The sequence below is a fragment of the Selaginella moellendorffii genome, unplaced genomic scaffold, assembly GCF_000143415.4.
Source record: "Selaginella moellendorffii unplaced genomic scaffold, v1.0 SELMOscaffold_23, whole genome shotgun sequence".
Taxonomy (NCBI): domain Eukaryota; kingdom Viridiplantae; phylum Streptophyta; class Lycopodiopsida; order Selaginellales; family Selaginellaceae; genus Selaginella; species Selaginella moellendorffii.
The window spans coordinates 448414-472692 of NW_003314284.1; the positions used below are offsets into that span (position 1 = coordinate 448414).

The 24279-nt window shown below is 48.7% G+C and overlaps 7 protein-coding genes and 1 non-coding gene across 11 annotated transcripts in view; 5 read left to right on the forward strand and 3 right to left on the reverse strand.

The window, feature by feature from the left end:
• Positions 1 to 39: 39 nt before the first annotated feature.
• Positions 40 to 2440, reverse strand: LOC9656398 (N-lysine methyltransferase SETD6). Of its 2 annotated transcripts, none has more exons than XM_024678768.1 (4): positions 756 to 2440; positions 668 to 704; positions 412 to 612; positions 40 to 324 (listed from the first exon to the last, which is right to left on the reverse strand). In XM_024678768.1, exon 1 carries the CDS (start codon positions 2432 to 2434, stop codon positions 1019 to 1021), a length of 1416 nt encoding a protein of 471 aa, XP_024534536.1. In that variant the 5' UTR covers positions 2435 to 2440; the 3' UTR covers positions 40 to 324; positions 412 to 612; positions 668 to 704; positions 756 to 1018. The 2 variants fall into 2 exon arrangements, with proteins under 2 accessions (XP_024534536.1, XP_024534535.1); XM_024678767.1 differs by having other exon boundaries at positions 68 to 333.
• A 1435-nt stretch (positions 2441 to 3875) lies between these two features.
• LOC9656399 (pathogenesis-related protein PRB1-2) lies at positions 3876 to 4373 on the reverse strand. Its single transcript, XM_002973988.2, has one exon. It carries the CDS (start codon positions 4371 to 4373, stop codon positions 3876 to 3878), a length of 498 nt encoding a protein of 165 aa, XP_002974034.2.
• A 428-nt stretch (positions 4374 to 4801) lies between these two features.
• Positions 4802 to 5646, forward strand: LOC9656400. The gene is made up of 2 exons (XM_024678898.1): positions 4802 to 5204; positions 5264 to 5646. Exons 1-2 carry the CDS (start codon positions 4974 to 4976, stop codon positions 5450 to 5452), a joined length of 420 nt encoding a protein of 139 aa, XP_024534666.1. The 5' UTR covers positions 4802 to 4973; the 3' UTR covers positions 5453 to 5646.
• On the forward strand, positions 5487 to 5559 carry TRNAF-GAA. Its single transcript has one exon. It is a non-coding gene; the product is annotated as a tRNA-Phe (tRNA).
• Positions 5647 to 7071: 1425 nt separating the features above from the next.
• On the forward strand, positions 7072 to 9570 carry LOC9643034. 2 transcript variants are annotated; one of them, XM_024679072.1, is made up of 7 exons: positions 7072 to 7606; positions 7822 to 7898; positions 7960 to 7996; positions 8087 to 8282; positions 8357 to 8596; positions 8645 to 8681; positions 8738 to 9570. In XM_024679072.1, exons 1-7 carry the CDS (start codon positions 7486 to 7488, stop codon positions 9080 to 9082), a joined length of 1053 nt encoding a protein of 350 aa, XP_024534840.1. In that variant the 5' UTR covers positions 7072 to 7485; the 3' UTR covers positions 9083 to 9570. The 2 variants fall into 2 exon arrangements, with proteins under 2 accessions (XP_024534840.1, XP_002973839.1); XM_002973793.2 differs by having other exon boundaries at positions 8357 to 8681.
• Positions 9571 to 10552: 982 nt separating this feature from the next.
• On the reverse strand, positions 10553 to 13657 carry LOC9643035 (myb family transcription factor PHL6). 2 transcript variants are annotated; one of them, XM_024678989.1, is made up of 7 exons: positions 13438 to 13657; positions 12918 to 13212; positions 12706 to 12782; positions 12587 to 12629; positions 12478 to 12526; positions 12350 to 12419; positions 10553 to 12279 (listed from the first exon to the last, which is right to left on the reverse strand). In XM_024678989.1, the coding sequence occupies exons 2-7, from the start codon at positions 13204 to 13206 to the stop codon at positions 11872 to 11874; spliced, it is 936 nt and encodes a 311-aa protein (XP_024534757.1). In that variant the 5' UTR covers positions 13207 to 13212; positions 13438 to 13657; the 3' UTR covers positions 10553 to 11871. The 2 variants fall into 2 exon arrangements, with proteins under 2 accessions (XP_024534757.1, XP_024534758.1); XM_024678990.1 differs by lacking the exon at positions 13438 to 13657 and having other exon boundaries at positions 12918 to 13419.
• A 159-nt stretch (positions 13658 to 13816) lies between these two features.
• On the forward strand, positions 13817 to 19067 carry LOC9656401 (condensin-2 complex subunit D3). The gene is made up of 11 exons (XM_024678975.1): positions 13817 to 15474; positions 15528 to 16649; positions 16710 to 16801; positions 16848 to 16935; positions 16984 to 17098; positions 17150 to 17279; positions 17329 to 17503; positions 17559 to 17749; positions 17805 to 18455; positions 18521 to 18867; positions 18943 to 19067. The coding sequence occupies exons 1-9, from the start codon at positions 13834 to 13836 to the stop codon at positions 18415 to 18417; spliced, it is 4167 nt and encodes a 1388-aa protein (XP_024534743.1). The 5' UTR covers positions 13817 to 13833; the 3' UTR covers positions 18418 to 18455; positions 18521 to 18867; positions 18943 to 19067.
• Positions 19068 to 21757: 2690 nt separating this feature from the next.
• LOC9643036 (pentatricopeptide repeat-containing protein At4g02750) overlaps positions 21758 to 24279 on the forward strand; it is an 18092-nt gene continuing 15570 nt past the window's right edge. Inside the window, exons 1-2 of the mRNA XM_024679020.1 lie at positions 21758 to 21828; positions 22828 to 22908. Of these exons, the coding sequence (XP_024534788.1) occupies positions 21758 to 21828; positions 22828 to 22908 (152 nt within the window). The remainder of the gene's footprint in view (positions 21829 to 22827; positions 22909 to 24279) is intronic.

Consider the following 24279-nt stretch of genomic DNA (forward strand, 5'->3'; position numbering starts at 1 on the left):
CCTTTCCTCTTTTTCTCCTTTAGGTGGTAGTAGCCATGGTTTTGTGTGCGTGATTTTTGTTACTATATAGTTGTTATGGTTTGATCTCACTTTGATTCGTCTTTTCTTTGTGAGTGGTTCCATGGTCTTGTCTCGTATGTGCTGGCCGAGAAAATTCTCCTTGCCTCACAAAACTCCATAGAAATCGTTTGGTTCCATAGCTTTGGATCAATGCTTTCTTGCTCGTCCCCTTCTCAAGATCGATCGATCGATCCTCCAATTTACTTAGTCTAAATTCCACACAACCAGCGTGTTATTCAATCGATTGATGATGATGCCGCACAACTGGACATGCTTGTTTCCACCACCACCACACAAAAAAAAAGGAGCATTTAATCAATACAACGAAGAGAAGAAACGATTTTCCCCCACCTCAAAGTTGACAACGAACGAAATTCTCTCCCCCCACGTCTACCGGTACTCTCGCTCGACCGCCATAGCCACGAAGAACACTAGCTTCGTCCAGTCAATAGTGGCTACCTATAAGATAGCCGACCTTTGCACTACTCCAGCAACATCGAGGTGGTTTGTGCACGGATTTCCACCCTTCCAGCCTCAATCAATAATGCCTGCCTGCGCGATGAAAAGGAGTGTTTCCAGCCGAGAAAAGTTAAAACGACGTACACACCTCTTTCCAAAATCTCCATAGTTATGAACCGCGGCATCTGGAACAGAGTTTCCATGTAGATAAAATGAAAGGCAAGGCAATTGCTTACCTCGGTTCTTGCCGCTTGTTCCAGATCGATCTTTCGTTGCCACAAACAGTCGAACTTCAAACGTTCCTAGAAGTTGTGCACACTTGCGGCTAGTCTTCGTATAGTACCTTACGGATCTTGTCACTCGCCACGAAACGACACGGCACGATTTCCATCCAGCCTAGTTGCTTGCTTTTCCTCCTGGACTCTTCGAGCTCTGGAGTGTTATTTTTTTCCGCCCAGGAATCTGTCCTCCAGTTCACGCTATAAGACGTGGACTTTAGCTAACCTTCCTCCCGGTCAACTTCATATAGCGATTTCAAAGCCGCTCCAGCTCGCAGCTTCTCTAGAAAACCGCAAAGAACTGTTTTCCCAGCTGTGAGCGCTTTCTTCTCGCAGACGATGGCGCGCAGCGCAGCCTGTTTCCTGGCCCATGTTGTCGTCCGCATGTCGCTTTCACCACCAGTTAACTCGTCCAAGTCGTGCTCGAGACTGGTGGGATACTTGCTCCACAGATTTTCGCACGCCGCTATCAATCGCCTCAGCACCTCGCACTCGTTGTCCCGGTTGATCGGCTCCGAGAAGTACATAATCGCCTTTTGATACTTCCCATCGGACTTCCACCCGGCAGCGGAGAGCTCCCGGGGGCTCGCAATGGCCGCCCTCGTCCACGCGAGAACACTCTCGTCGACCCCTTCCGGAACGATGGAAACAAGCGTGCCTCCGGCGGGAAGTCCCAGCGCCTCGAGCAGAGCCGCGTTGACGCTGCTCCTCACAGGGCCCAGGACTTGCGCCGGCAGATCCACCGCATAGTTCTCATTCTCGTCGTCTACGAAGCCATAGTCGAGGAAGAGCTGCGAGCCGGTGAGTGCGGGTCCATAGGAATCAAACACCTCGTCACCTTTCGAGTAGGACTTGTGAGCTTCCAGGCTCGCCGTCTTGGTGTCCTGGTCGAAGATGAGGCACGACTCCTCTCCGGCGGAGCTGCAATGGTTGAGCATGTCGGCCCAGGGGACGAGGCACAGCGTGTCGAAATCGTCGTCCACGTCGAGCTCCAGCGAGAAGGCGCGGCTGAGAAGAACAGCCGAGGCCCATCTCACGTCACCTTCGCTGAGAGTTTCACCACCCGGGAGGAACTTCTCGATCCCGGCCGTGAGCAGCGCTTCGTGATCTTCCTGGCAAAGCTTTAGACGGGTGGCGATCGTATCGAGCATCGGAGATCCCTGGAGCAGCTCCTGGATCGTCTCGGCGGGCCACAGCAGCGGGTGGCTGATCGAGAGCTCCTCCACGGACGGGAGCGCGGAGATGTATGGATGCCAGAAGCTCTCCTTGCCGCGGGATCTCTCCACGAGCAAATGCGCGCACATTGTCAGCCATGGCCGGAAGTCATTCTTGCGCAGCATCGGTCCGACGAGGAGGCATCGCTCGGCCGTCTTCTCCGAGAGGAATGCTTGCAGCGGGACCTCGGCAAGAACACTGCCCTTGTCGATCGCGCCCGACGCGATCATCCCAAATCCATTCCTTCCACGGCCGAATCCCATGGTGTCGAAATCCAGCTGCCGGTGCTTCGTCATACCTCGCAGCCATTGCTTGAGGCGCTCCTCGCGCGCCGCGGCGCCGCGCTCCACCACGCCCGGAGCGTGACCTAGCAATGCCGCGCTGGGAACCCTAACGCTGGATCCCACAAGCACCGCCGCCATCGCCAGGCAAAGGGAATGAAACAATGTGGCTGGTAAAGTTAAAATTTCTCTTTTACCAAGAGAATGTTCTCTCTCCTCGAAGATCTGCCACCAAAAGACAGACGTTCACGTAGAAAGCAAAGACAGGAATGAAATCTTAGCCTGTGGGCATGGCAGCGCGACAATGCGGCTTATGCGCCGGTACAAGAATCGAATTTTCGGGCGTGGATCTATATGGAATCCACCATAGCAGCGAAGTTAAACTGCTAGAGAGGTTTTGCTTGAGAATGGAACCGCGCACAAGAAGTTGATATAATCACCCTAGCCTGTGCAGGATGGAATGGATGGTCGATCGATCTGGAGGCAAGAACACAAAAGTCTTATCTCGGATCCAGCGCGGCCTTTGGATTGATGGCTGGAACGACGAAGAACTCGAACGCTTGCTCGCGTTTCTTGCTCGTGCTAGAGGCCTTAAGGACAGGGCGACGGTGGAAATGCTCGGAAGATCGCCAAAATGGACATCACGATGGCGCACAGCAGCTGCGCGTAATGGACACGGGACCGCGGTTGTAGGCAGTAGTCAGGGGCTCCAGCCGGATTACTCCTTCTTGAGCAGCGCCGCGATGCCGGCTCGCCATGCTCGTCCCGGGAACAAGAGACGTTCTTCCCTAGCATGTCAAGCTCCAACTGGATTCGTATATAGAGTTAGAAGTTCAGCAGGAACACTCTTAACAAAATTTTGAACATGAGAAGGGAAGAGGCATTCTTTCAGATTGCATTGTATGTTTCTAGATTTCAATGGAAAAAAAACATCCGATTAATCTCCTTAGAAGCACGTAGCCCACTTGATCGAACTCTACCAATGCACTTACATCTCGATTAGATAGCCTTGCGGCAGCATTTGGAAAGCTCCTTTCGAGTTCTTTCTCGTCCTGGTTTTTGGAACGCTAGGAAGAGCAGCGGGTCACTATGCCCGGGATCCTTTTGAGTTCTATCTCGTTCAATATAAACCTGTCATCGCTCTCGTGTTCTTCCTCTTCCCTCGCTCTCAATTTACTCGAGATACGTGTTAGTTTCATCAAGTTTGTCAATTCATCCAGAAAGAATTCATAGCCTCTCGGCAAGAATGCATTCACGCTGAGAACCAATAAACATTTGGTTTTGCGTAACTAGTCGTGAAGAAATTTTGCATGGCAGGAGCTGCGGGTGAGAAGTTATTGGGCTTTTTTGAAAGAAGTGGAACTAAAAGCTTACTGCATTGTTATTGCGAGGACGCACCAGTCTACGTAGTGGTTTTCTGGCATGGTCCATCCATCACCAAAATTTACCAGTCTTTTTGAGTTTCTCGATTCTCGTATTTCTTTCTTTCTAGCACTGATATTTCAAGCTTTTAAAAATGATGTTTCAAATTATTGGCGCGGTTTTGCGCATAAACCTAAAACAGAGCTCCATGGGGTTCGGATCAGAAGGGGCGCTGGCCGATGTAATTCCCGGGCGGGTCGTAATTGCAGGAGATGAGAGTGTCACCGTTGGGGCAAGTCGCGGTGGCACATCCCAATTTCGTCGAGTCCCTCCAGACAAGCTGCGTGTAGTGACCACACATCTGGGCGCAGCTGTTTCCCTCGTAATTGAAGTGCTGCTTCTCATCAACCCAAGATTTGACAGCATCATGCGGCGACCATTCCTTTCCCGGGCTGCCCCAGAAGAGATTCTCGCCGTAGGGACCGTCCGAGTGCCTCATCGCGCAGCTCTCGTAATCCTTCTGGTGGTTCGTCCACCACAGCGAGTAAGCCGCCACTTCGTCGTCCCAGTGGAGCGCCGGCACGCCCATTTGCATCCGCTCCTGGTTGTGGGCCTCCAAAAAGGCCTGGATGTGCTGCGCAGTCGCACAATTCGTGCCCGCTGCGAGCACTGCGAGCGCCATTGCAATCGCTAACGATGGGCAGCGAGAAAATCCCATGGCTCCCCGATCAGCGATCGATCAGATGATCGATCGAGAGAGAACTTTCCAATGGGATGGATCAGATCACACGAGGATGGAAGGAAGAACAAATGCCGGGGCTTTTAACCGCGAAGAGGTGTGTGGGCGATTCCCATTCCCTTTTTGTGAGGCACTTCAGCTAGACATTCCTACGGGCATCGTCGCATCTCGGCCGCCCATCGCCTGGTCATTCTGGAATTGGCAGTTAAAACTTTGTACGTTTCAATATTTCTCTTGCAAAATTTTCAAAACCAAGGTAACGATATTAGGTCAAACTTTCCCTCCCTGGTTTGGAAAAAAAATACTTGCATTTGAAAGGGGGACAAGGACAGTAATGCGGTAGGGAATCAGCAGCCAGGATTCCCCATCCATCGTTTTTGTATTTTCCCTCTCTTCCGCAAATCCGCTTGAAACTGAAAATCCCTCGCAAAGAATGAGCGCTTCCCTCCCCCGCGGCTCGCCGCGTTTAAATCGCCCTCCAAAATCTCTTAGGGTCTCTAGATCCCATCGCGCTCGCTCGCTCCGCTGCTCTTGGCGTGCCCGCATTGTCCATCGCGATCCCAGCTCGGGGTGCGAGCAATGGCCAGCAGCAGCATCGATCCAGCGAGCAGCGCAATCGATCTCGCGAGCACCGCACAGATCCTGGAGAACGAGGATCCGGAGCCCAGATTAGGGATGGAGGCAGAGGAGGTGTTCTTGAGCAGGAAAAGGAGAAGCCCATTGCCGGATTGGTACTTCCCCAGGAGGCCGCTGCAAGACATCACCGCCATGGTGATCAATGCGCGGGAGGGCGGCGAGTCCCAGGCTCTGGTGAGTGACCCCATTTGGGTTCTCGCGATGTTTCGTGCTGATATTCTTCCATTTTCCAGGGCACAAAGTTTCTACCGGAGATCACGCAAGAAGCCAAGAAAGGGGATCTCATCACAGTCAAGAGAAGGATGCCCGGTAGCCAGAGCCAGTCCAAGAGACCAAGGCAAAGCATCAGTACCGTGAGTAGAGTCCCCAAAACTCCATCGATCACCCCTCCATCGCTCAGAGTGCTCAAAAGCTTTAGATAACAAAATAGGCATTAGTGCTAATCAAAACTGACAAGCGGGGATAGCTCAGTTGGGAGAGCGTCAGACTGAAGATCTGAAGGTCGCGTGTTCGATCCACGCTCACCGCAACCATGTTATCCTGGGTCGGTGCCTAATTATTCTTCGGACATCACCCTGATATTCTAATTTTTGGTCCACAAATGCCGTACGAGGTAGCCCCTGCAAAAGAGAGATCTTGCCAATGCAGTGCACTGTCCTCTCAAATCCGCCCCTCTTCGTGTACATACGAACCTGGAGAGGGGCGCCCGTCATATACGTCAGGCCCCACCCCTGCATTTATGACTTACCAGGGCGGATGAGACGGGCAGCCGTCAGCGTCCGTCCCCAGCCCTAATTCCGTTCGCAAGGGAATGTTCACAACGCGCATATTCGGGCCCATATTGTGGTGATCGAATGCCAAAGCTGGGAATTCACAGCATTGAATCTGTTTTTCGGATGATTGGTGCCCGCCACCAACAACATTGCACTAAAAATATGGGAGCTATTTGGGATTGGGCATGTAGCGAGCATAGGAAAAGGATGGAGGGGGCCACATTAAAAATCGCAAACAGAGATGGCCTAACATACAAACGTTGCAAAAGAAGTCCAACATGGGGCTTTGCATCACTCGATTACAAAAGATTTCTCTAAAGGTATTTGTATACAATTCTATTTATTTCTCGTTTCTTGTTTTGCATCTCTGTGGCAGACGTATGGCTACGAAAGTTGCAAGGGCGTGTGGGCATAGCTAACATGCAAGCGTTGTAGCTCAAACAAATAAAATTCCTAAGCATTAAGTATTCAAGCGCCTTGGAATTGGTACTGCGAAGTTTTTCAAGTCAGAGATTGAGCCAAGACCCACTTTTCTGGACCTTTCTTAGGATGTCTGTTTGGCACTTCTCCATTGTGGTCTTGGATTCAATCTTATGCTTTGTAGTTGGGCACGGAAAAATCTAAAATAACACAAAAGAACAACAAGATATGGTGAACAGCAACAACAACAACAGCAACAGGGAATTATAATCTTTCTGTTCCTCATAATTCACTTCATTCCACGCATCATGTTTTGTTTGGTGTTGATGGAGGGTGACGTCTCAAAAATCTCCCCACATACAAAATTTTACGTGATGGTGGCAGGCGCGAGTGCAATATACAAATGCAAAAGGGGATTCATTCATTCTTGTGGTCTTGAAATCTTAAATCTCGGCATGGCCCAGCATTTGACTATGGAAGGCTTCTTGTTTCCACTGTGGGGCTCCCAAAAACAAAACCAACGAATCTCACGAAGAGGGTTTCTTCTTTCCTTCCTTCACTTTGGTACGCAGGCAACAACAGGGGTTACGCAGTACGCATCCATACCGCATACACGGAAATGGAATATAAACCAGTACAAGTACACCGACAAATGCATCAAACCAAAATACCCGTTTTAGGGCCGGCTTTAGGACATAAGTACTGTCTTAACGAACTCCGGGTTAAAGAAGGGTGCGTGGACCATGTACGGCCGCGAGGCGGTACTTGTGGCCACCGTGGCCCATTTCCCGCCCTTTCTCGTCTCCCCGTTTCCCTTTCTTTTTTATTCCGCTTCTTTTTGCCACTACTTCTTTGTGGCTTTCGTCTTCGTCTTCCGCTGGATTTCTTCTTGCTCGCTTCCCCAGCTCTTTGATCCGATCCATCGCGCCATGCAGATCCTCCCCGCCAGAGCAGTGCCCCCGGCGCAAGTGGTTCGTGCGAGATTTCGGTGTCAATCGCTTCGCCGGAGCTGCTGCTGCTGGGCGCGCTGCCGCTGCGACCATTGAGAGCGATCTCTGGGAGCGGCTGTGGCGATTTGTTCTTGGAGCGGCATCGGGAGATGGGAATTTGGCCTGCTCGGCTCGATCAAGCCGTCGGTGGTGACTGAGCGAGCAGCAGGCTGCCCGATTCGAGCTCCCAGGAGGATATTTCGGCCGCCGATCGCCGCATCGATCGGCCTTCTCGGCGGGGTCGGCTTCTTTCTTGGCCGGATCTTATTAGCTATGGCTCGGACTGGAGGCGCGGTACGGCAGTATGTCCGGTCCAAATTGCCACGGCTGAGATGGACGCCGGATCTTCACCACAGCTTTGTGAGCGCGGTGGAGCGGCTTGGAGGGCAAGAGAGTAAGTTCCATCTCAAGAAGAGAAAACTCACGATATCACGCGGAGAAAAAAGAGATGTTCCTTAAACAAGAATTTCCTCCTGGAAACTTTCTCTTGTTTCCTTTTCGAGGATTTCCGAGAATGCTTGTTTCGGCTTGATGGCCGAGTCGCATTTCCATTGTCACGAGAGCTCCTGCAGTTTTTCAGTGTTCTAACTTCGTTTTTCTGGATCGCAGGAGCCACACCCAAGCTTGTTCTTCAGCTCATGGATGTCAAAGGCCTCACCATCGCCCATGTCAAGAGCCATCTCCAGGTTGGTCGATGGTTTTTGCGAAATCCTTGCCTATGTACTCATCGGCTGGGTGTTGCTGCAGATGTATAGAAGCATGAAAAGCGATGAGAACTTCAATGGTATGGTTTGGATATAATCTGCAATGATATCCCAGTGTTCTATCTCGATCCATGATATAACATTATAGTCGCACGCTTCGTGCTGTGCAGTTAACACTCAAACCGATGGAGAGAGCATATCCGACTCGCAGTCTCCGCGAGCGGCAAGGTTTCCAGGCGAGTTCGTGCTCCCGGATCACGACCAAAGCGAGCGTTCATCGCTTTACAACAACAGCCATTTACATCCAGAGCCAACGGTCCAAGGTGCGCTACTCGCGACTACGAATCGATACAGCCCGAGCATAAGGTAACTCCATCCGTCCATGGTTTTGTTCTCAAGAAGCTTCGAGAAATGATAATAAGTTTGTGTGCGACTAGCAGATGTGACACTTCGAGCGGCCCGTGCATAGCATGGCCAGGAGATGTGAGCGATCATGGATCTGGATTGTGCTGCTTCCGGGAGTGGCAGGGACGCGAGTTCCATGTCACGGACGATGCACTCCAAGCTCCGGAGCTCGCTGACGGATTTCGGAGAAGAAAGAGAAGTTGCACGCGGGAATGTCCGAAAGACACCGTGTCGCAAGCGTCCGAGGTCAGAAACGGCGGTCATGCTGCTGCCGGGTACGAGAATTTCCACTTTTTGGACATAAACCGTAGCTCTAGCAGCAGAAGCGACGACAAGCGGGAAACTCGACAGCTGCTACTAGTGAGTGTGTTTATATCCTTTTGGCCGCTTGAGTACTGAGAATGTGTAATCTCCAGAGCGGTACACTTTCGGAGCCAACGCGAGAAATTCACGGCGCAGAGCGAAGCAATGTGCTCGACTTCCGGATCAGTCTGCCGGGGCTGCTCGAGGACGACGGCAAGCTCGTCGACAGCACGCTCTCACTCTCTCTCCCCAACAGCAGCAGCACTGCGACCAGCAGCTTCTCTCGTCATCAGCAATTCCCAGAGAGACCGAGTCCCAGTCCGACTGCGTCGACTTGCCACTGGAACCAAGCCAGTGCACAGAGATCATCCATGGCGAAGCCTACGTTCAAGCTGGAGCACACGAGCAACAGGAGGCCTCCCAACCTCGACTTGACCATGGCAATTGGTGCCGGCTAAAACTCTCTACTCACTTTTTACTGCCTCGCGCTCGGACTTGGTGCGGTGACTTTACAAAGGCACAGCTCGCGGATCCGAAAGCAAGAAAGAGGCTGTTGTTGGTGCATGGTGGTGATGGTTCACAAGTTTTTTTTCTTTCGGGTGTCGCTCCTCGACACTAGCGCTGAAAGTACTCTGGGCATCAACCAGAGTACTCTCATTGTATCAATCAGAGGGTCGGCAGTGGCAGCAGGAGTAGCATGCTCATCAGTGCTCAGCGATGAAAAATCGGTCCCGACTGATCACTTATGATCCACGGTGGGAGGGATAGACCACAGATAAAAGTTGCAACAACCGGATTGGAAGGGAAGAGATCGCTGAGCAGTGGTGTGTCGGTCCAGCCAGCCAGCAGTCCTATATAGCTCTCGACGGATAGCCTTTGGAAGTAGTAAGTCGGCTAAGCGTGAAGCAAACCTCTCGCGTGAATTATTGATCGATTTTGCAGCTCCGCTATAGTCTGGGCCGTGCTGGAAAACTTTTCAAAGTGGTAAAAAGACAGCAGCGAGAGGTTTGGGGAAATTTCTTTTTGCTGCAGCTGTTGCTGCTGCTGCTGCTTCTTTTTTTTTTTTTTCGACAGTCTAAAAAAACCGTACACTGTTGTCGTGTCAATTTTTTTGGTTTTGGCCACCACGACAGGCTATAGTCAGTATATATAGAATGCCGGACTGGTTTCAAGCTTTGTTCCAGGCCCCACGAGCTCGTACGCGCCGAGAGCAACAGGCGTCCGTCCGGCGAGCTTCGTGTTTTTATAGGCTGCGCCGATCGACTGTTGTATACAGTCGTGGTTGCGTATGATCACACGCAACGCAAGAGAGATAAGTTGACAGAACCGAGAAGCGAGTAAAGGCGATATCATGGAGGAGCCTCTCCCTGAAAAGTTTTGATACCGCCGAAAGCTCGGTCCGGTCTAGACTTGAGCGAGCTTAAAAAGGTTTCAAACGTGTCGAGGCGATCGATTGGCGGAGAGGAGAGAGGGGCCAAGAATGTTTAACTTGCTCGCCACTTGCGCAATGGAAATGTTTTTTCTTTTCTACGTACGGAGATTGGGAGTGATCGTCAGTCAGGGGGACGTAAGGCCTAGGCTTGAAAACATCCAAGTCCTATAGACTGTGGCTGTCCGGAGGAATTTTCTTTCGTCAATACGTAAAATATATGTACGGAAAGGAACGGAAATGTAAGAGAGAAACAAAGACAGTAAATGGAAAAGGAGAAGAAAAAAACATCCTGTAATTTTGTAGAATTTGTGTACTGCAGCTACCAGGGAAGTGTGGAAGTGTGTACCTAGAGTTTTCATGGCTGGCTCACGTCCAGTTGATTGACATGACGCTCTTTTGGCAATGAAAAGTCGGTTTCCTTCCGGTGGTGGCGTACGGATCATGAGAGCAGTGGTCAAAGTACTTTGTTTGGGCCATTGCACTGCATTGTTTAAGGTGAGTTGAAGTGGACCACGTTGTAGGTGGCTTTGATTATTCGATGGCAAAAAGTAGAAAACAATGGTTTCCCAAGTTAGTGTGGATAGTACGTGGCTGGCTTAGAGCCTGGAATGTCGATCGAACCCCACTAATTAATCCCGCTCCAAATCCATGTTCTTCTCGGCGATGGATCCCAAAAGCTCCCGCGCGGCTAATTTTCTAGAGTTGAGTTTCGCTTGGCTCTCTCTCGCAGTGTGTCGCGACTCGCGGAGGCGCTTGCAACAAAAACAGTGTCGCGCTCAATCATTCACAGTCGTTCGCGATGCCGTGACAAGACGCTGCCCGTTGTTTTTCCCACCTCTGGAAGATTCACCACTGTTTAGCGAAGAAGCCAGGATAAAAAAAAAATCGAGAGAGCCAACCGACAGCCACACTCCCAATCGCCATCTTCGACTTCTGGCGCTCGCTTAGAGCAAAACCACCTGATTATTAGCACGCGGCCACTGCACTGATCCCGTTGACTATAAACATTCCCACCCAGGCTATGAATTTCCCTTCCTCGTTCTTCCCTTGGAAGTGGAATTTTCTATAACGGAGCTCGAAGTTGGTGTTGAGCTTCTTCTTCGTTTCTCTTTTCTTGTTGGTGTTGGCGACAGCAACCACATCACCAGACATTTGGGCATTCAAGTCTTAATCCCCCGCAGATTTGATACGAAGAAATCTTTCTGAGAGCTGCTGCAGCTTGGCAACGGACACCGATTATTCGTTTGCTTCCTCGATTTTCATTTTGTCCTCGGCTTCTCTGTTCCTGCGAGTGAGCCTAGCCTCCTGTACACAACCCCCTACACTTTAAATTCTCCTCCTGCTTTCCTGTTCCCCCTCCAGGTCCCTATATTTTTTCCCCTCTTTTTCTGTTTTCCCATCTTGATCGCAGCAGCCACTTCTGACCCCAACAATTGCTCTGCCACTACTGTTGCTCGAGGCCGACGGATCACTCTATCGGGCAGACTACGAAAGCGGAGAGCCCAGCACACCCTTGGAATCATACACAATAAAAGAATGCTACAGCAGCTGCACAGCCCAAGGTTCGAATTAAAAAGAAAAAAGAAATGCTGTACCTCCCGAGGTACCAAACGATAGGCCATCACCAAAAAAGGTATTGCTTGCCACACAGCCACACCACCTTTCCTTCTGCTTCGTCTCCTTCCTCGTCTTCGTCTAAAAGTACACAGGAAGCCATTGTTGCAGCGTCACCTTAGTGTTGTTTTGGGAACTCTCGTTGCCCAGTCAGTATCTCCTGCGAGCTTTCTTTGCGGACACAGTGTCATCGCTCCTCCTTCAGCTCTCCTTTAGAAATGAGTCGCAGGGATCGGGATATGTCTGTAGCCCGTGAACTGGGCCCTCGTCCGGGAGAGAGTCCGAAGTTAACAAGACGTTGGCACCGGGCTCGTCGCCAACGTTGTCCTCTGGCTTGAGACCTTCGGACTCGACGCGCTTTAGTTTCTTCGCGGGCGGCTGGCCGCCTTTGTCAGTTTCTGCTGCGGATTGGCTTTGCAGAACAACCATATCTTCCTTAGCTCCTCCGAGCTCTGGCACTCCATCGATTGTCAGTGTTGGCTCGCCTTCGTCCTGCTGCACGCCGGGTTGTTGTCCTTTTAGCATCCCCCGCATCTTCTGCTGCTCTTCTATGATCTTGGCTAGGTACGTGGACTGGGCTTCGATTCTCAGCTGCAGCTGCCGTTGAACCTGGCAAAGAACCGGATTTCAGTATCTCCATGCATAAAAAAAACTTGCGGATTTTTTCCTTTTCATCTACCTCGAGTTGCTCGTGTAGCCGTTTCTGAACTTCCATCTGCATTCGTAAAGCCTCTGTGAGTTGTATGCCTCTGCACAGACATTTAGATGATAAATACCTCCCAGAGCAAAAAATGGAAAACTACTTACGACGAGGGATCCAGACATGGTACCACATCCAGCTTCTTGTCGCCATCGCCTGCATTGACGAGAATAAGTTGCCAAGGCTCAAGATAAAAGCACGAATCAAATAACGTACCATCACCGGAAGAATCTGGAATAAATTTCGCAAGGCGATACTTCTGCGACAGCAACACAAAGATTCCAGTCAGACCATATGAAGGAAAAGAGGAGCAAAACACGAGCACACTCGCGCACCTGCAAGTGACTCTTGACGTGATAAATGGTCAGCCCGTGCACTCCCATGATCCTCAGCACTCCTTTCGGGGTGGCCCCTAAAATGGGAAATCCATAAAAAAAACAGTTGGCGTGCCATGAGTAATATTCCACGGAAAAACGAGAAGTAAAAAAAGAGCAGAAAAGAAAAAGAAGGAAAAAAAAAAAACACAAAAAAAGAGAAGAAAACTTACTGTCTGGACCACCCAGCTGCGTCACAGCTTCCACAAAGCGATCATGTAACTCGGATGTCCAGCGAAGACGCTGCTTGACGGAATTCCCAGCGCCACCAGCGGAGGCGGGGCTGCTGGGTCCATTTGCTCCGCCACCAACACCGCCGCCGCCGGGACTTCCTAGCGGAGGAGCCTGTGGCGGAGGAAGAGGGAGTGGCGGCGGCGGGGGAGTAGTAGCCATGGTAGTCTGTGGAGCTTGGGTCCTTGGTTGCTGCATTACACTTGTTGAAAGCTTCTTCACCTGGTACATGGGACCCTGGGAGGAATCAAAAAGAAGAAAAAAAAAACAAGGAAAAGAAAGTCATAGTTAGAAAAAAAATAAAAATTAAGTGCTTCGTCGTTCGTTCGTCCTAGGACACTAAGAAACAGGGAAATTGGCAGGCAGGGACTTAGGTCAGGCGGACAGCGAGCTGTGGAATCCGTGCTAGATTTCGGCCGATCAGGAAGCGCTAGGCGCGATCTAGGAGCCGAGGCGACATACCTGAGGGGAAAATGCGGCCGCGCGGGCAGCGACGACGCCGTCCCGTGGCCAAAAGGACGCCCGATTCGTCGCAGACCTGGAACAATAAACCCTAGAGGCGATCTGGACGCCGGGGGCCGCCCCCGGGCGCTAGCAGAGATTTGGCGCTCCTTTGGAAGAATCTATGAAAAAACCTCGGGCATATGCTCCCTTCGAACGCCGATGCATCCAAAGAGGAACCTTGGCATATCCTAACCCTGGGATATTCTTGGCTTGGTTCTTCTCCTATGTATCGGTCGTGGGTTCGATCCCCCGGATTGCCTGCGCTGACGTGGCCTTATCCACTTTGTCTGTGCTTTCCCGCGCAAATTTGAAATTCTAGGGTGTGAGGAGCTAGCGAGGTAGGGTTGGATCAAGATGGAAGATGGAGAGGATTCGAGCTGCGAGGCGTCTTCTTTGCTGGAATCGGCGGCGCGGGACGCAAGCAGCAACAGCAATGGCAGCGGTAGGGCGTGTTTGTCCGCGGAGGCCGTCCAGAGTCTCGCGGCGGTGTTTGGGGACAGGGGCAGCAGCCATGAAAGCTTGTGGGAGGAGCTCTCGGCTCGGCAAGTGCCGCTGGGCGCGCTAGTGGATCGGTTTGTGGGCACTATGGAGACGCCGGGCAGGATTGGCGTGGAGGCGGCATTTGTCTACTTGGGTCTTCTTCTCACTCCGGACTGCCCCTTGTACAGCGTCTTTAGCTCGCTCGCGTTTCAAGTTCTTCTCCGCTGCCTACACAACTCTTTCAAGCCCAGTGGAGCTCCAGAGGAGTCCGGCAGCGGCCGGAAGAAGATCCAGAAGAAAGGGAAGAGAGCACGAAATGTGGAGGAGGGCAACGAAGAAGGTGCTTCACAGGACGATCGAAGTGGTGCGCTAGAAGTTGGTCCAGTGCTCTCTCGTCTGCGAGCGGCTTTGCGGGTGATAAGTTTGAGAGATCACCAAGGAGCTCTGAAAAGCCTTGTAGAGTTTCTCGTGGAGCTGCCCCACGCAGTGACAGGCGCTGCTGTGATCCACACCACGTTTGCGATGCTCGAAGATCTGCTCCAGCCGAAGCATGGGGACGTACCCGAGACAGCGATTCTGGTTTTGAAGCTTCTGACGCCGAGTCTTCTCCTTACGCGTGCCGGAGGAACTTCTCAGCAAAAGTTGATGATACGATCAGCAGCCATTGAGCATGTTGCAAACTCCATGCTGGGGGAGGAGTGTGGAGATAGCCGAGCTGCAGTGGTTGCTCTGACCAGGTATTTATGTTTCAAGGCTCCCGAGAAAACCGATGCCAGGATGCAAGCGGTGGAAACAGTCATGCACTTCGTTAAACATCTAACCGCTACGGAGCAGCAGGAGTTTGGAAAGTTCGTCACCAAGCTCTCTCGAAGCAAGCCTCGCTACAGGCTACTGGCGCTGGACCTCTGCGGCTCACTCTTTTCTCAGCTGCCTGATCCTCTGGGAGTTGACGCAGCCGAAGTCGAGCGTGCAGCTGGCGACGCAAATGGTGGTAGTAGTTCTGACGGCTCAAGATGGGGAATCGCATGCTTGGAAGCAACACTGCAACGGTGCTCGGACAAAGTTCCTACAATCCGAGCACGAGCGTTGGCAACTTTGGCTCACGTCATCGAAGATCTTTCGGTGCACGTAAGACAACGGAGTTACCTGCAAGAGCTTTTGGCGGGGCTAGGATCTTCGACTGGGAACCGTCTCTCAGATGATGGTAAAAGTTCATGGGATACGCCGTTCCACGCCATGGGTGGCGAGAACTTGTTCACCGTCCCAGGAACACGTACTCAAAAGACTCCAGCCTTCCTCAGTCCAGGTGCACACAAGGGGGATTTGGGGTCACTGATTAGTAAAAGATGCTCTGACGAGAAGGCGGCTGTAAGAAAGGGAGCTCTTCTTCTCCTGACCAAGGCAGCGATTGTCATGGGAAAGACTCCTGATGAGCAGATGTTACAGGCTATGGGCATTTCGTGTTCTGATCCCATGCTAAGCATTCGGAAAGCTGGTCTCGGTGCGTTGGCCGAGGTAATTCACTCTCACGATTCTCTTTGGCGGTTTTCTTACGTGTGTACGTGCAGGTCACGCGAAAGTTTTCTAAAATGAAGCCGGTGGTGAAAGAATGGCTGGAGTCTGCCTTACCCCTTGTTATGGATAACGAATCAAGTATTCAAGAAGAAGCTGTCGGACTCTTCAAGGAGCTGGTTCTAGATCCTATATCATCCGTATCGGTTATGAAGCTCTCGGATGACCGGTTACTAGCCGTTTTGCTGGATAAATCAGACGAAACAGAGAAGTCGCTGCCGCCAGGGGTGGTACATTTCCTAAGTGGCCTTGCCGAAAAGAACGATGCTGCACCTTTCGTCAAGCGAGCCTGCGCGCGCCTTGGGAAGACCAAAGGTCTAAGGGCGAGTATCGTCATGGCGTTGCAAAGCATTATTACTGCATCAGAGGATCTGGGACGGAAGGAGAAGTCTTTTGATGGCAGGCGGGTTGCAGCTGTAGCCCAGGGAGCATGGTTTCTACTCTCGGAGCTATCACTGTTTCTTCCGAAGGTCGTTGGCTGGGATTTTCTCCGGAAGCATTGGCAGTATTCAACGTCGGCAGCTTCGGCAGCCAGCCGGGTGCATCTTCTTCAGACGATTGCAAATGTCGCCACCGAGCTTCCAGCAGACGCGGCTACGGATCTTGCCGACGAACTCTTGAAGCACTTGGAAGATTTCAATATGCATCCGGTGGAAGTGGGAGCACACGTAAACGCTCTCACCACCCTCTGCCGTCGGAAGGCTGCTTCGGAAGATGAAGGTGAGGAACTTGTTACCGAATGGGCAAGGCAGCTGCTTGAGAAGGCCGAAGCAATCGTAAGAGCCTACGTCTCTCTCGACCGCGAAAAGATGAACTTTCAGACACCTATAAGCATCAGAAGAAGGCCTGCTGGCGGAAGAAGCACTCGGAAGTCGAGACGGGTGGAACCTTCTTCTCAGATCGTAACTGCCGTATTTACAGTTGGAGCTATAGCACTTGTCTGCCCGGCGGCGAACACTGGCAGCATCACATTGCTTCTGCAAGAACTCGTTGCAGAGAGCACTGACGGGAATCTGCTGCGCGATCCTGCTGTAAGCGCACAAACGTGGCTCACACTTGGAAAACTTTGCCTCGCAGACGATAAGCTAGCGAAGCGTCTCATACCTCTTTTTGTCCAGGTAAGGGGGTGGGGGTGCCTTATAGACTTGATATGGTATTAATCAAAGCGAGTTTTTCAGGAGCTCGACCGTACTTCATCGGCTGCTACACGTAACAACATCATGGTGACCTTGACTGATTTTTGTGTTCGTTATACAGCACTTATAGAAAGGTAAAGACTATATTGTTTCTAATGTTTGCCAACGCATGGTGTGCAGCTACATTCCGAAACTAACAAAGTCTTTGCGGGATAGCTGCGAGGTTGTTCGAAGGCAAACGTTTGTACTTCTGGCTAGATTACTTCAGGTTTGTGTGTTATCTGAGTTATCACCTTTAACCGTGCTATGCTAACAGCGGGACTACGTCAAATGGAGGGGATTGCTGTTTCATAGATTTCTTCTTGCATTAGTTGACGAGTCTCCCAAAATATGTCAAATTGCTGACTTCCTGTTCGGAAACATTCTCAAAAGTAAGATCCGTTTGTTGCAGTCTTTATTTTGATTTCTATGATGGTTTGCAGCGAAGGCCCCATTGCTGGCATACAACAGCTTCGTTGAGGCTATTTTTGTTCTCAACGATTACCAAGGACAGTCTAGTGGTAGTAGTGCTCTTCAGTCCTCAGAAAGCGAGCGCGATCTTTTCTCTCTCAGGTAATCACAATATTCTTTTATACCTTTCTCATGTTCGGTCTGCTTACAGAGGAAGCACTCAAGCTGTGGTTTCAAAGAGAATGTACATGTATACAACGCTATTAAAGCAAATGAGTCCCGAGCATCTTCTTGCGACCTCGGCAAAGCTATGTGCAGAAGTTTTAGCTGGTGCCGCTGATGGTGTGATTGACATCTCTACAATTTCTGGAAAATGCGTTGTTGAGGTGCGTTAGTGCGCTAGCAGTTTCCTTACACTAAGGTGCTTCTCATGGTTTACAGGATGCCCTGAAAATATTAGCATTAAAAGAAATGAGGCTCGGAGGTAACAAAGCATCCTCTAATGTGGCAGAACAAGCTGACGAAGAGGAGAATGCTGCTACTTTTGCTGCTGTGAAGGGCAAGGTTGTTACCCAGCTTGCCAAAAGAAATCTCGTTCAAAATGCGATTCCTATCTTTATAGAGCTGAAGCGGTAAGCTAGCCTATTCAAGGGATTCCTTCTTATTACATGTTTGTGTACTGTGCAGTCTACTTGAAAAAAGCAGCAGTCCACTCCTGGGTGCACTAATGGACTGTATGCGCTCAATGCTCAAAGATTTTAAGAACGAAATCGAGGAAATGTTGGTGGCAGACAAGCAGCTTTTGAAGGAGCTCATCTATGATATGCAGAAGCACGAGGCCGCTAAAGCGCGCGCTAAGGCTGCAGCAGCTGTACAACCAGAGCCGCAAAAGCAACAATTTGGGGGTACAGCCGCTGGCAAGCCACACGAAGAAGCTGCCAGGCCGCCTGTTCTTTCCGCCTTGAAAAAGACGCCAGCAGGGAGAGCTCGAGTGACTTGGCTAGACCAAACACCTCAACTTAGGGGGCTCTCATCAGCAGGTTTTATTTCACCTGGAGCTCTCAGGAGTCGCGGTGGCATTGCTGCTGTAGTCTCTCCTCAAATTCTAGTTGGTGCCGTCGGGGACATCGCTGCTGCTGCCACCGCGGCCTCCGTCCTACAAGACGCTGCAACTGGAAAGTCTACACCTCTCCGAGCAATGTCGTTGCCAAGGCTACGTACTGCTGGAAACAGATGGCAAGGTGGGACTGCGATTTGCATGCATGCAAGTCCCATGCAACTGCCGGTTGATCAACTATAAAACGTCGTCCTCGTCCCGCAGCTCTCCTCACCAGGCAGGCAAGTTTCCAAGTTCTCGTCTTTTCTTCCTCACCAAGCCGAGAGTTTTTTGTTTTTCTCCTTAGGAGAATGGCCGGCAGTGCGAAGCTTTTGGGCGTGGCAGCGCTGCTGCTGCTGGTGCTCGTCGCGGTGGCGGACGCGAGGAGGCAGTCCCCGGCGTCGAGGCGGTGCCGGGAGCTGGCACAGCAGCTTCAGAAATGCGAGAGCATCACTCCTCTCCCGCAGGAGTGCTGCAGCATGGCCGACGAATACCGTCGCAAGTGCCGCAGCAGCTCTCGCGGCAGGAGAGCCCGGATTGACGAGGAGATCCTCGACCGCTGCCGCGACGAGCATCGCCGCCGCCAGGACGAGCTCGATGAGGACGACGACTTCTTCGTTGGCGACAGCGATGGTGATGAGGTCCACCACTACAGTTAAGCAAGTTCTCTTATTTTTCTCCTTAATCTTTGTACGAAACTTTGGCGTCTAAATGATTTCTTCCTTGCAGATCAGAGGAGCGGATTTTTCTGAAAAGATGGATCTCGCAGTGAAGAACACAGTAACACCGATAAGTAGTAGAAGAATAACGTGTTACTCTCGCTTTTAATTTAATTAAAACCTTATACAATCACCTTCGCGGTTTTTGTTTGAATCTAGACCGTTGGATTTGGTTGTCGTTACAACTGTAGGGAGTGGAGCTCAGGAACCCTCCAGGATTGTTGGAGGCCGTCGCCATGGACGACTACGTGATGCATATGACGCGCGTGAGCTTGCTGGACCAGCGGCTCGAAGAGAATCCTCTCAATGCCAAGGTAATCGCATCTATAGATCGATCGAATCCACTGGGAAATCTTCGATCAATCAGGTCAAGAAGCTTGTGATCAGCCGGATGATGTACGCTGGGAGAGCGGTCAAGGAGACGGACAAGGAGCGAATGACAAGTAGTCGAATAGATTCTTTTCACTCCAAATATATCTCCTTTCTTTCGCAGATTATCACCAGGAAATGCTCCACAAGATCGCTGGCAAACTCGACAAAGTCTCTGGCTTTCTTCTCATCTATCCGACCTGTTGTCTACATTTGGTCGAGGTAGAGATTTTTCTTTTTTTTTCTCGATTCAAATCTTTGATCCACAGGCCGAGACTGTGATCTTGATGCAACTTCTCAAGAATTTGCATGCTGACACCCGGCACCTCGATTCAGTTTGCCTTCTCTCCTTCACGGAAGATGTGAGGCTCAAGTTCTAGCTATCCTTCTGTAGAAACTTATGGTTTTTCTCTGTTAGAACTGTCCAGGTGCCATACCGTTCTTTCACGAGCTGGATGACGGGGTTTATAAACTCGTCAAACATGGGACCTTACGATCCTCATCCGAAAAACAGCCTACTTACAGCGGTAAGTTGTAGCAAACCATCGGATTCGTGAGAGACGTTGGCGTTTCTCTCCAGGTCTCCGAGCTGAATGTTAATATGCTGAAATGGGGAAGGCAGCTATCGGAAATGGACGAGGTACGCTCCTTTTCTATTTTTCCGATGCTTTTTCTTTGTGGATTGATTTTTTTGGTTTGCTCAGGAACAAAGATTGGTTTCACTCGATTCTGTCCGGACAGCTGCCGAAGAGCTTCTTCCTGATGATGCGGGAGTTATAAGTGGAAGTAAGTAGTAGTTTCCGTTACTTTGGCTAAAATTCCTCGCAGTTATTTTGGCCGAAGATGCTCCCAAGCTCAAGGACGTTCTGGAGCTGTATGATCAACCTCTGGATGACATGATATTTGATGCAGATATCCTTTATTTTTTCTTTCAGTTTTACTACATGCTTTTTCTTGACAGAATCTTCACAGCTTGTATGGCCCAAACCAAAAGCACCATTTTCATTGTCCCCACCTACAATATATTTCACTCCACCTGCATCTCAAGCTGCTTGAATATGTAACTAGCTAAAGCAATAAGTTTATGAATTTTCATTTTTATTTGTATAGGTAAATATTTTGTGTTCTTTATTTATTATTGATATATAATAAAAAAATGTAAATAATTTATAATAAAACTAATTTTACTTTATATTAAATTTAATATCAATGATTGCTATTTTGATGATTTAAATCTTAGTATGGGTTTTTTTAATTAAAGTTATTAAATTTTGTTATTTATTCTTATAACATTATTTTTCTACTAATTTGAGCTGAAAGTTTTATTTTCTAATTTTTATCTCTAAAAAAAATTGATACCAAAAAAGACATCTATATTAAATAATAAATCACTGGAAGAAACTTCAAAATAAATATTTACACAATATCATTTCTCTATCAATATATATTTGTAATTATTATATTACTTATACATCTATATACATGTATTTATAGAAGACAGCTAAGGTCCTTTAGTTGAGGAATCTAAAGGAACATTAAGAGGAGGCATTAGTGGATTTGTAAGCAATGCAATTTGTTCATGATCACTTTGTACAAAGTGCTTTAGCTGCTATACATGCATAATTTCTAGAGGATTTATTAATTGAACGTCGTGTTAAACCTCATAAATTTGCAGTCCAACTTGCCACAACACTCAATATAGTTCCTTCCACTGAGTAAGAAGCCCCTGAAACAAACTATAAAATTGGGAAAATGAACAAACATTAAATCATTCATGTAGTGTATGTAGTTTTCACCCTTTACCCTATAATGATTTATTATATGATAACTACAAACGCTTGGACATATAGGAAGGTAGTAGAGTGGAACTAGACCCTTTATTAGTCCTTAACTCGGCATTCTCTCTGCTGCGATTGCCGAGCTTGTGCTAGTCCGAATTGGAAACCTTGAGGAGGGATTTTGTGCCGAGGGCTGGGTTATTGGTTGCAATGATGTCTACTAGCACCAAGGTACACACTATATTTCTATATCAATTTGATCTGACGAGTGTATCTTTAACTCTCCTAGAAATAGAGGTTACTCTCGAAGAAACAAAGTAGGATATGTGTATGTATTGTGTGAAGACTGTTCTACATACATGTCCGTCAAGATGCACTTGCGGGTACTCTCTTTGTACTTTTGCATGCAAGAATTTTTCAGATTTCAAGCACAAACACTTGCAATTGGGCAATTTTATTTGAAAATGCCCATGTGCTGCCACTACTTCCACCCGGGATGCATCAACTTGTGGCTGGATTCACACACCTCTGTTTTGGCATCATGGAAGATGGAGATATCCATGCTCTTGAAGGAGAGTAACCTTCGTTTCTAGGAGAGTTAAAGATACACTTGTCAGATCAAATTGATCCAGGAGGAGCTAGGGTTTTGTGAGAATGCTTGCGATCTTCGGGAAATCGATGGCGCAAGCACTTGAGCAGCTTAGTGTAGCTTGTGGTGACCATGATGAAGGAGAAGATCAGGAAGCGAGGTGTTGGAGGAGGCAATGGGTTTGTGTTTTTATACAATGGCAGAGATTGTGTCTTACACTGGCTAGTGACAAAAACCTTGGTGGTGTCATAAGTATAAGGATAGAATTTCTAAGTGTTATTAGCGAAACATACTTAACCTGGTAAGGAGTTTAAATCTTGTTGTGTCTTATACTGGCTAGTGACAAAAACCCCTGTAATATTAAACTTGGTACCTTAATATTTACTACACCAAGAAACTCTCACTATCATTACCAAATGTGTTAGTTCCATTTAGTGTTGACCATTGTGAGCACCAATTTAGTGCCACTCCATATTTAGTAAATTTTCGTGATTGTTGGGCCACAAGTGGGACCATAACAACACTATAATTTATTATTGTCCACCTTTGGAGTAATGAAATTGTCAGCCTTTATTAGTCCTTCTTATGCTAGTGAAATTGTCCTAAATATGATGGTGTTGTGACTAGATTTGTTAGCTTCCACTATCTGACTATGTCTTACACTGGCTAGTGACAAAAACCCTAGTGGTGTTATAAGCATAAGGATAGAATTTCTAAGTGTAAGCATGTTTCATTCTTTTCTAAATTTGCTAATCTATAGAATGTGGAAATTGTCTTGAACATGATGGTGTTGCTCTATCAGTTTTGCGGATAACTCTCCAGCTTAGATAGTGTCTTTGTCAAGGTGAATGCTGACATGGGTGGAAGATTAGACTCCACGTCTAGGCAATGTCATGCTGCCCGTAGAAAAAGTTTTCTATGCTCACAATCCTGGAATTGACAAGTAAGTTGGCCCCTTTTTTTTTGTTTTTTTTTTCTAACCATCTATAGAAACCATCTATAGAATGTGGAAATTGTCCTGAACATGATGGTGCTGCACATATATCCCTTATACTTACCTTTACCCTTAAACTTTAGAAATGCTCTAGAATCTTTAATGAACATTCCCCGGCAAAGCATACAAGTACGACCAATCAAAGTCATGGATTCTTGTTTACAGAGAAAGCGACCACCAGCTTTCTCCTTGTTTCTCCCCTGGCACAGCGGTGGCTGGAGCAAACCAAGGATTGCAGCAGCTCAGGTAAGAGGAGGTATCAATCTTAGATGGTCTGCCCGAGGTTTGGTTGAGTGTATAAAGTGAAAACTAAGAGTGAGGGATTTGCAACCCTAAAGAGCAGCAACACCTCCTTGTTTCTCCCCTGGCACAGCAGTGGCTGGAGCAAACCAAGGATTGCAGCAGCTTAGGTGATCTAGTGCCACTTCATATTTAATACATTTTCATGATTGTCTCAGAGACTAACTTCTAGGACAAGGTGAAAGCTTTTGTTGTGGAATGTATTGTTCCCACATTCAATTTTGAGCCACTCCAGCCATTACAGCGGCCATTTGATAGGATCTCCAACTAGATGACTTTACTCTAGATGTGTTTCCCATTAGCTATTTATGAAAAGTGTAAAAATTGATGGCTTTTCAAACTATTGACCACTTAAGTGTCTCTTATTTTATTTTATTTTCCTTTGCAATGAAGTACAATGTGATAGATTGTCGGATGGCTGATAGTTTGTCGGCTGGTCATTGAACGTTATCTCTCAGTGCGCTTGGCGGTTATGTACCGGCAGCTGCAAACAAAATTGGAGCAAGATTCCCATTAACTATTTATGAAAAGTGTCTAGATCTGCTAATCTATAGAATGTGGAAATTGTCTTGAAAATGATGGTGTTTTTGCCTCACCTTTTTCTCCAAGTGGATTTCTTTTGGGCTTTACTTGGGCTCCCAGATTTCCCAACTCGTCAAGAACAACTAGATAAATCAAAAGATCATCTAAATTTCCACATTCCCAATACATCGTTAGCAACAATCCTTCCATGGAGGCAAAAGCCAAATGAGTGTAACACATTTGGACTAAAAGCTTCAACTCGAAAAGTCGAGAGTGGGAGTGGAACTCTTAACGAAGGGCTCGAGGAACAAGCACGAAGCAAGCAATAAGTGAGTCTCAAAAAAAAGGGACATGAGAGGACCAACATATGACACATAGAAGAGTTCAAGATGGAGTTTGAGATGGACTCGAGATGGACTCGAGATGGAGTTCGAGATGGACCCAAGATGGAGTCTGAGATGAAGTCCGAGATGGACCCAAGATGGAGTCCGAGATGGATTCGAGATGGAGTTTGAGATGGAGTTCAAGATGGACCTGAGATGGACCTGAGATGAAGTCCGAGATGGACCCGAGATGGAGTCTGAGATGGACCCGAGATGGAGTCCAAGATGGAGTTCAAGATGGAGTCTAAGATGGAGTTCAAGATGGACCCGAGATGGAGTTCAAGATGGACCCGAGATGGATCTAAGATGGAGTCTGAGATGGACCTGAGATGGAGTCCGAGATGGACCTGAGATGGAGCCCAAGATGGAGTCTGAGATGGACTTAAGATGGAGTTTGGGATGGACCCGAGAC

Coding starts and splice junctions, on each gene's coding strand:
- LOC9656399 (XM_002973988.2), bottom strand. CDS start 4,373: ATGGGATTTTCTCGCTGCCCATCGTTAGCGATTGCAATGGCGCTCGCA.
- LOC9656398 (XM_024678768.1), bottom strand. CDS start 2,434: ATGGCGGCGGTGCTTGTGGGATCCAGCGTTAGGGTTCCCAGCGCGGCA.
- LOC9643034 (XM_002973793.2), top strand. CDS start 7,486: ATGGCTCGGACTGGAGGCGCGGTACGGCAGTATGTCCGGTCCAAATTG. Junction 7,899..7,959: donor ATGTCAAGAGCCATCTCCAG/GTTGGTCGATGG, acceptor GTGTTGCTGCAG/ATGTATAGAAGCATGAAAAG. Junction 8,283..8,356: donor CGATACAGCCCGAGCATAAG/GTAACTCCATCC, acceptor TGCGACTAGCAG/ATGTGACACTTCGAGCGGCC.
- LOC9656401 (XM_024678975.1), top strand. CDS start 13,834: ATGGAAGATGGAGAGGATTCGAGCTGCGAGGCGTCTTCTTTGCTGGAA. Junction 16,936..16,983: donor TTCTGGCTAGATTACTTCAG/GTTTGTGTGTTA, acceptor CTATGCTAACAG/CGGGACTACGTCAAATGGAG. Junction 17,280..17,328: donor CGCGATCTTTTCTCTCTCAG/GTAATCACAATA, acceptor GTCTGCTTACAG/AGGAAGCACTCAAGCTGTGG.
- LOC9656400 (XM_024678898.1), top strand. CDS start 4,974: ATGGCCAGCAGCAGCATCGATCCAGCGAGCAGCGCAATCGATCTCGCG. Junction 5,205..5,263: donor GCGGCGAGTCCCAGGCTCTG/GTGAGTGACCCC, acceptor TCCATTTTCCAG/GGCACAAAGTTTCTACCGGA.
- LOC9643035 (XM_024678989.1), bottom strand. CDS start 13,206: ATGTACCAGGTGAAGAAGCTTTCAACAAGTGTAATGCAGCAACCAAGG. Junction 12,630..12,705: donor ACGTCAAGAGTCACTTGCAG/GTGCGCGAGTGT, acceptor TTGCTGTCGCAG/AAGTATCGCCTTGCGAAATT. Junction 12,420..12,477: donor CCATGTCTGGATCCCTCGTC/GTAAGTAGTTTT, acceptor ATGTCTGTGCAG/AGGCATACAACTCACAGAGG.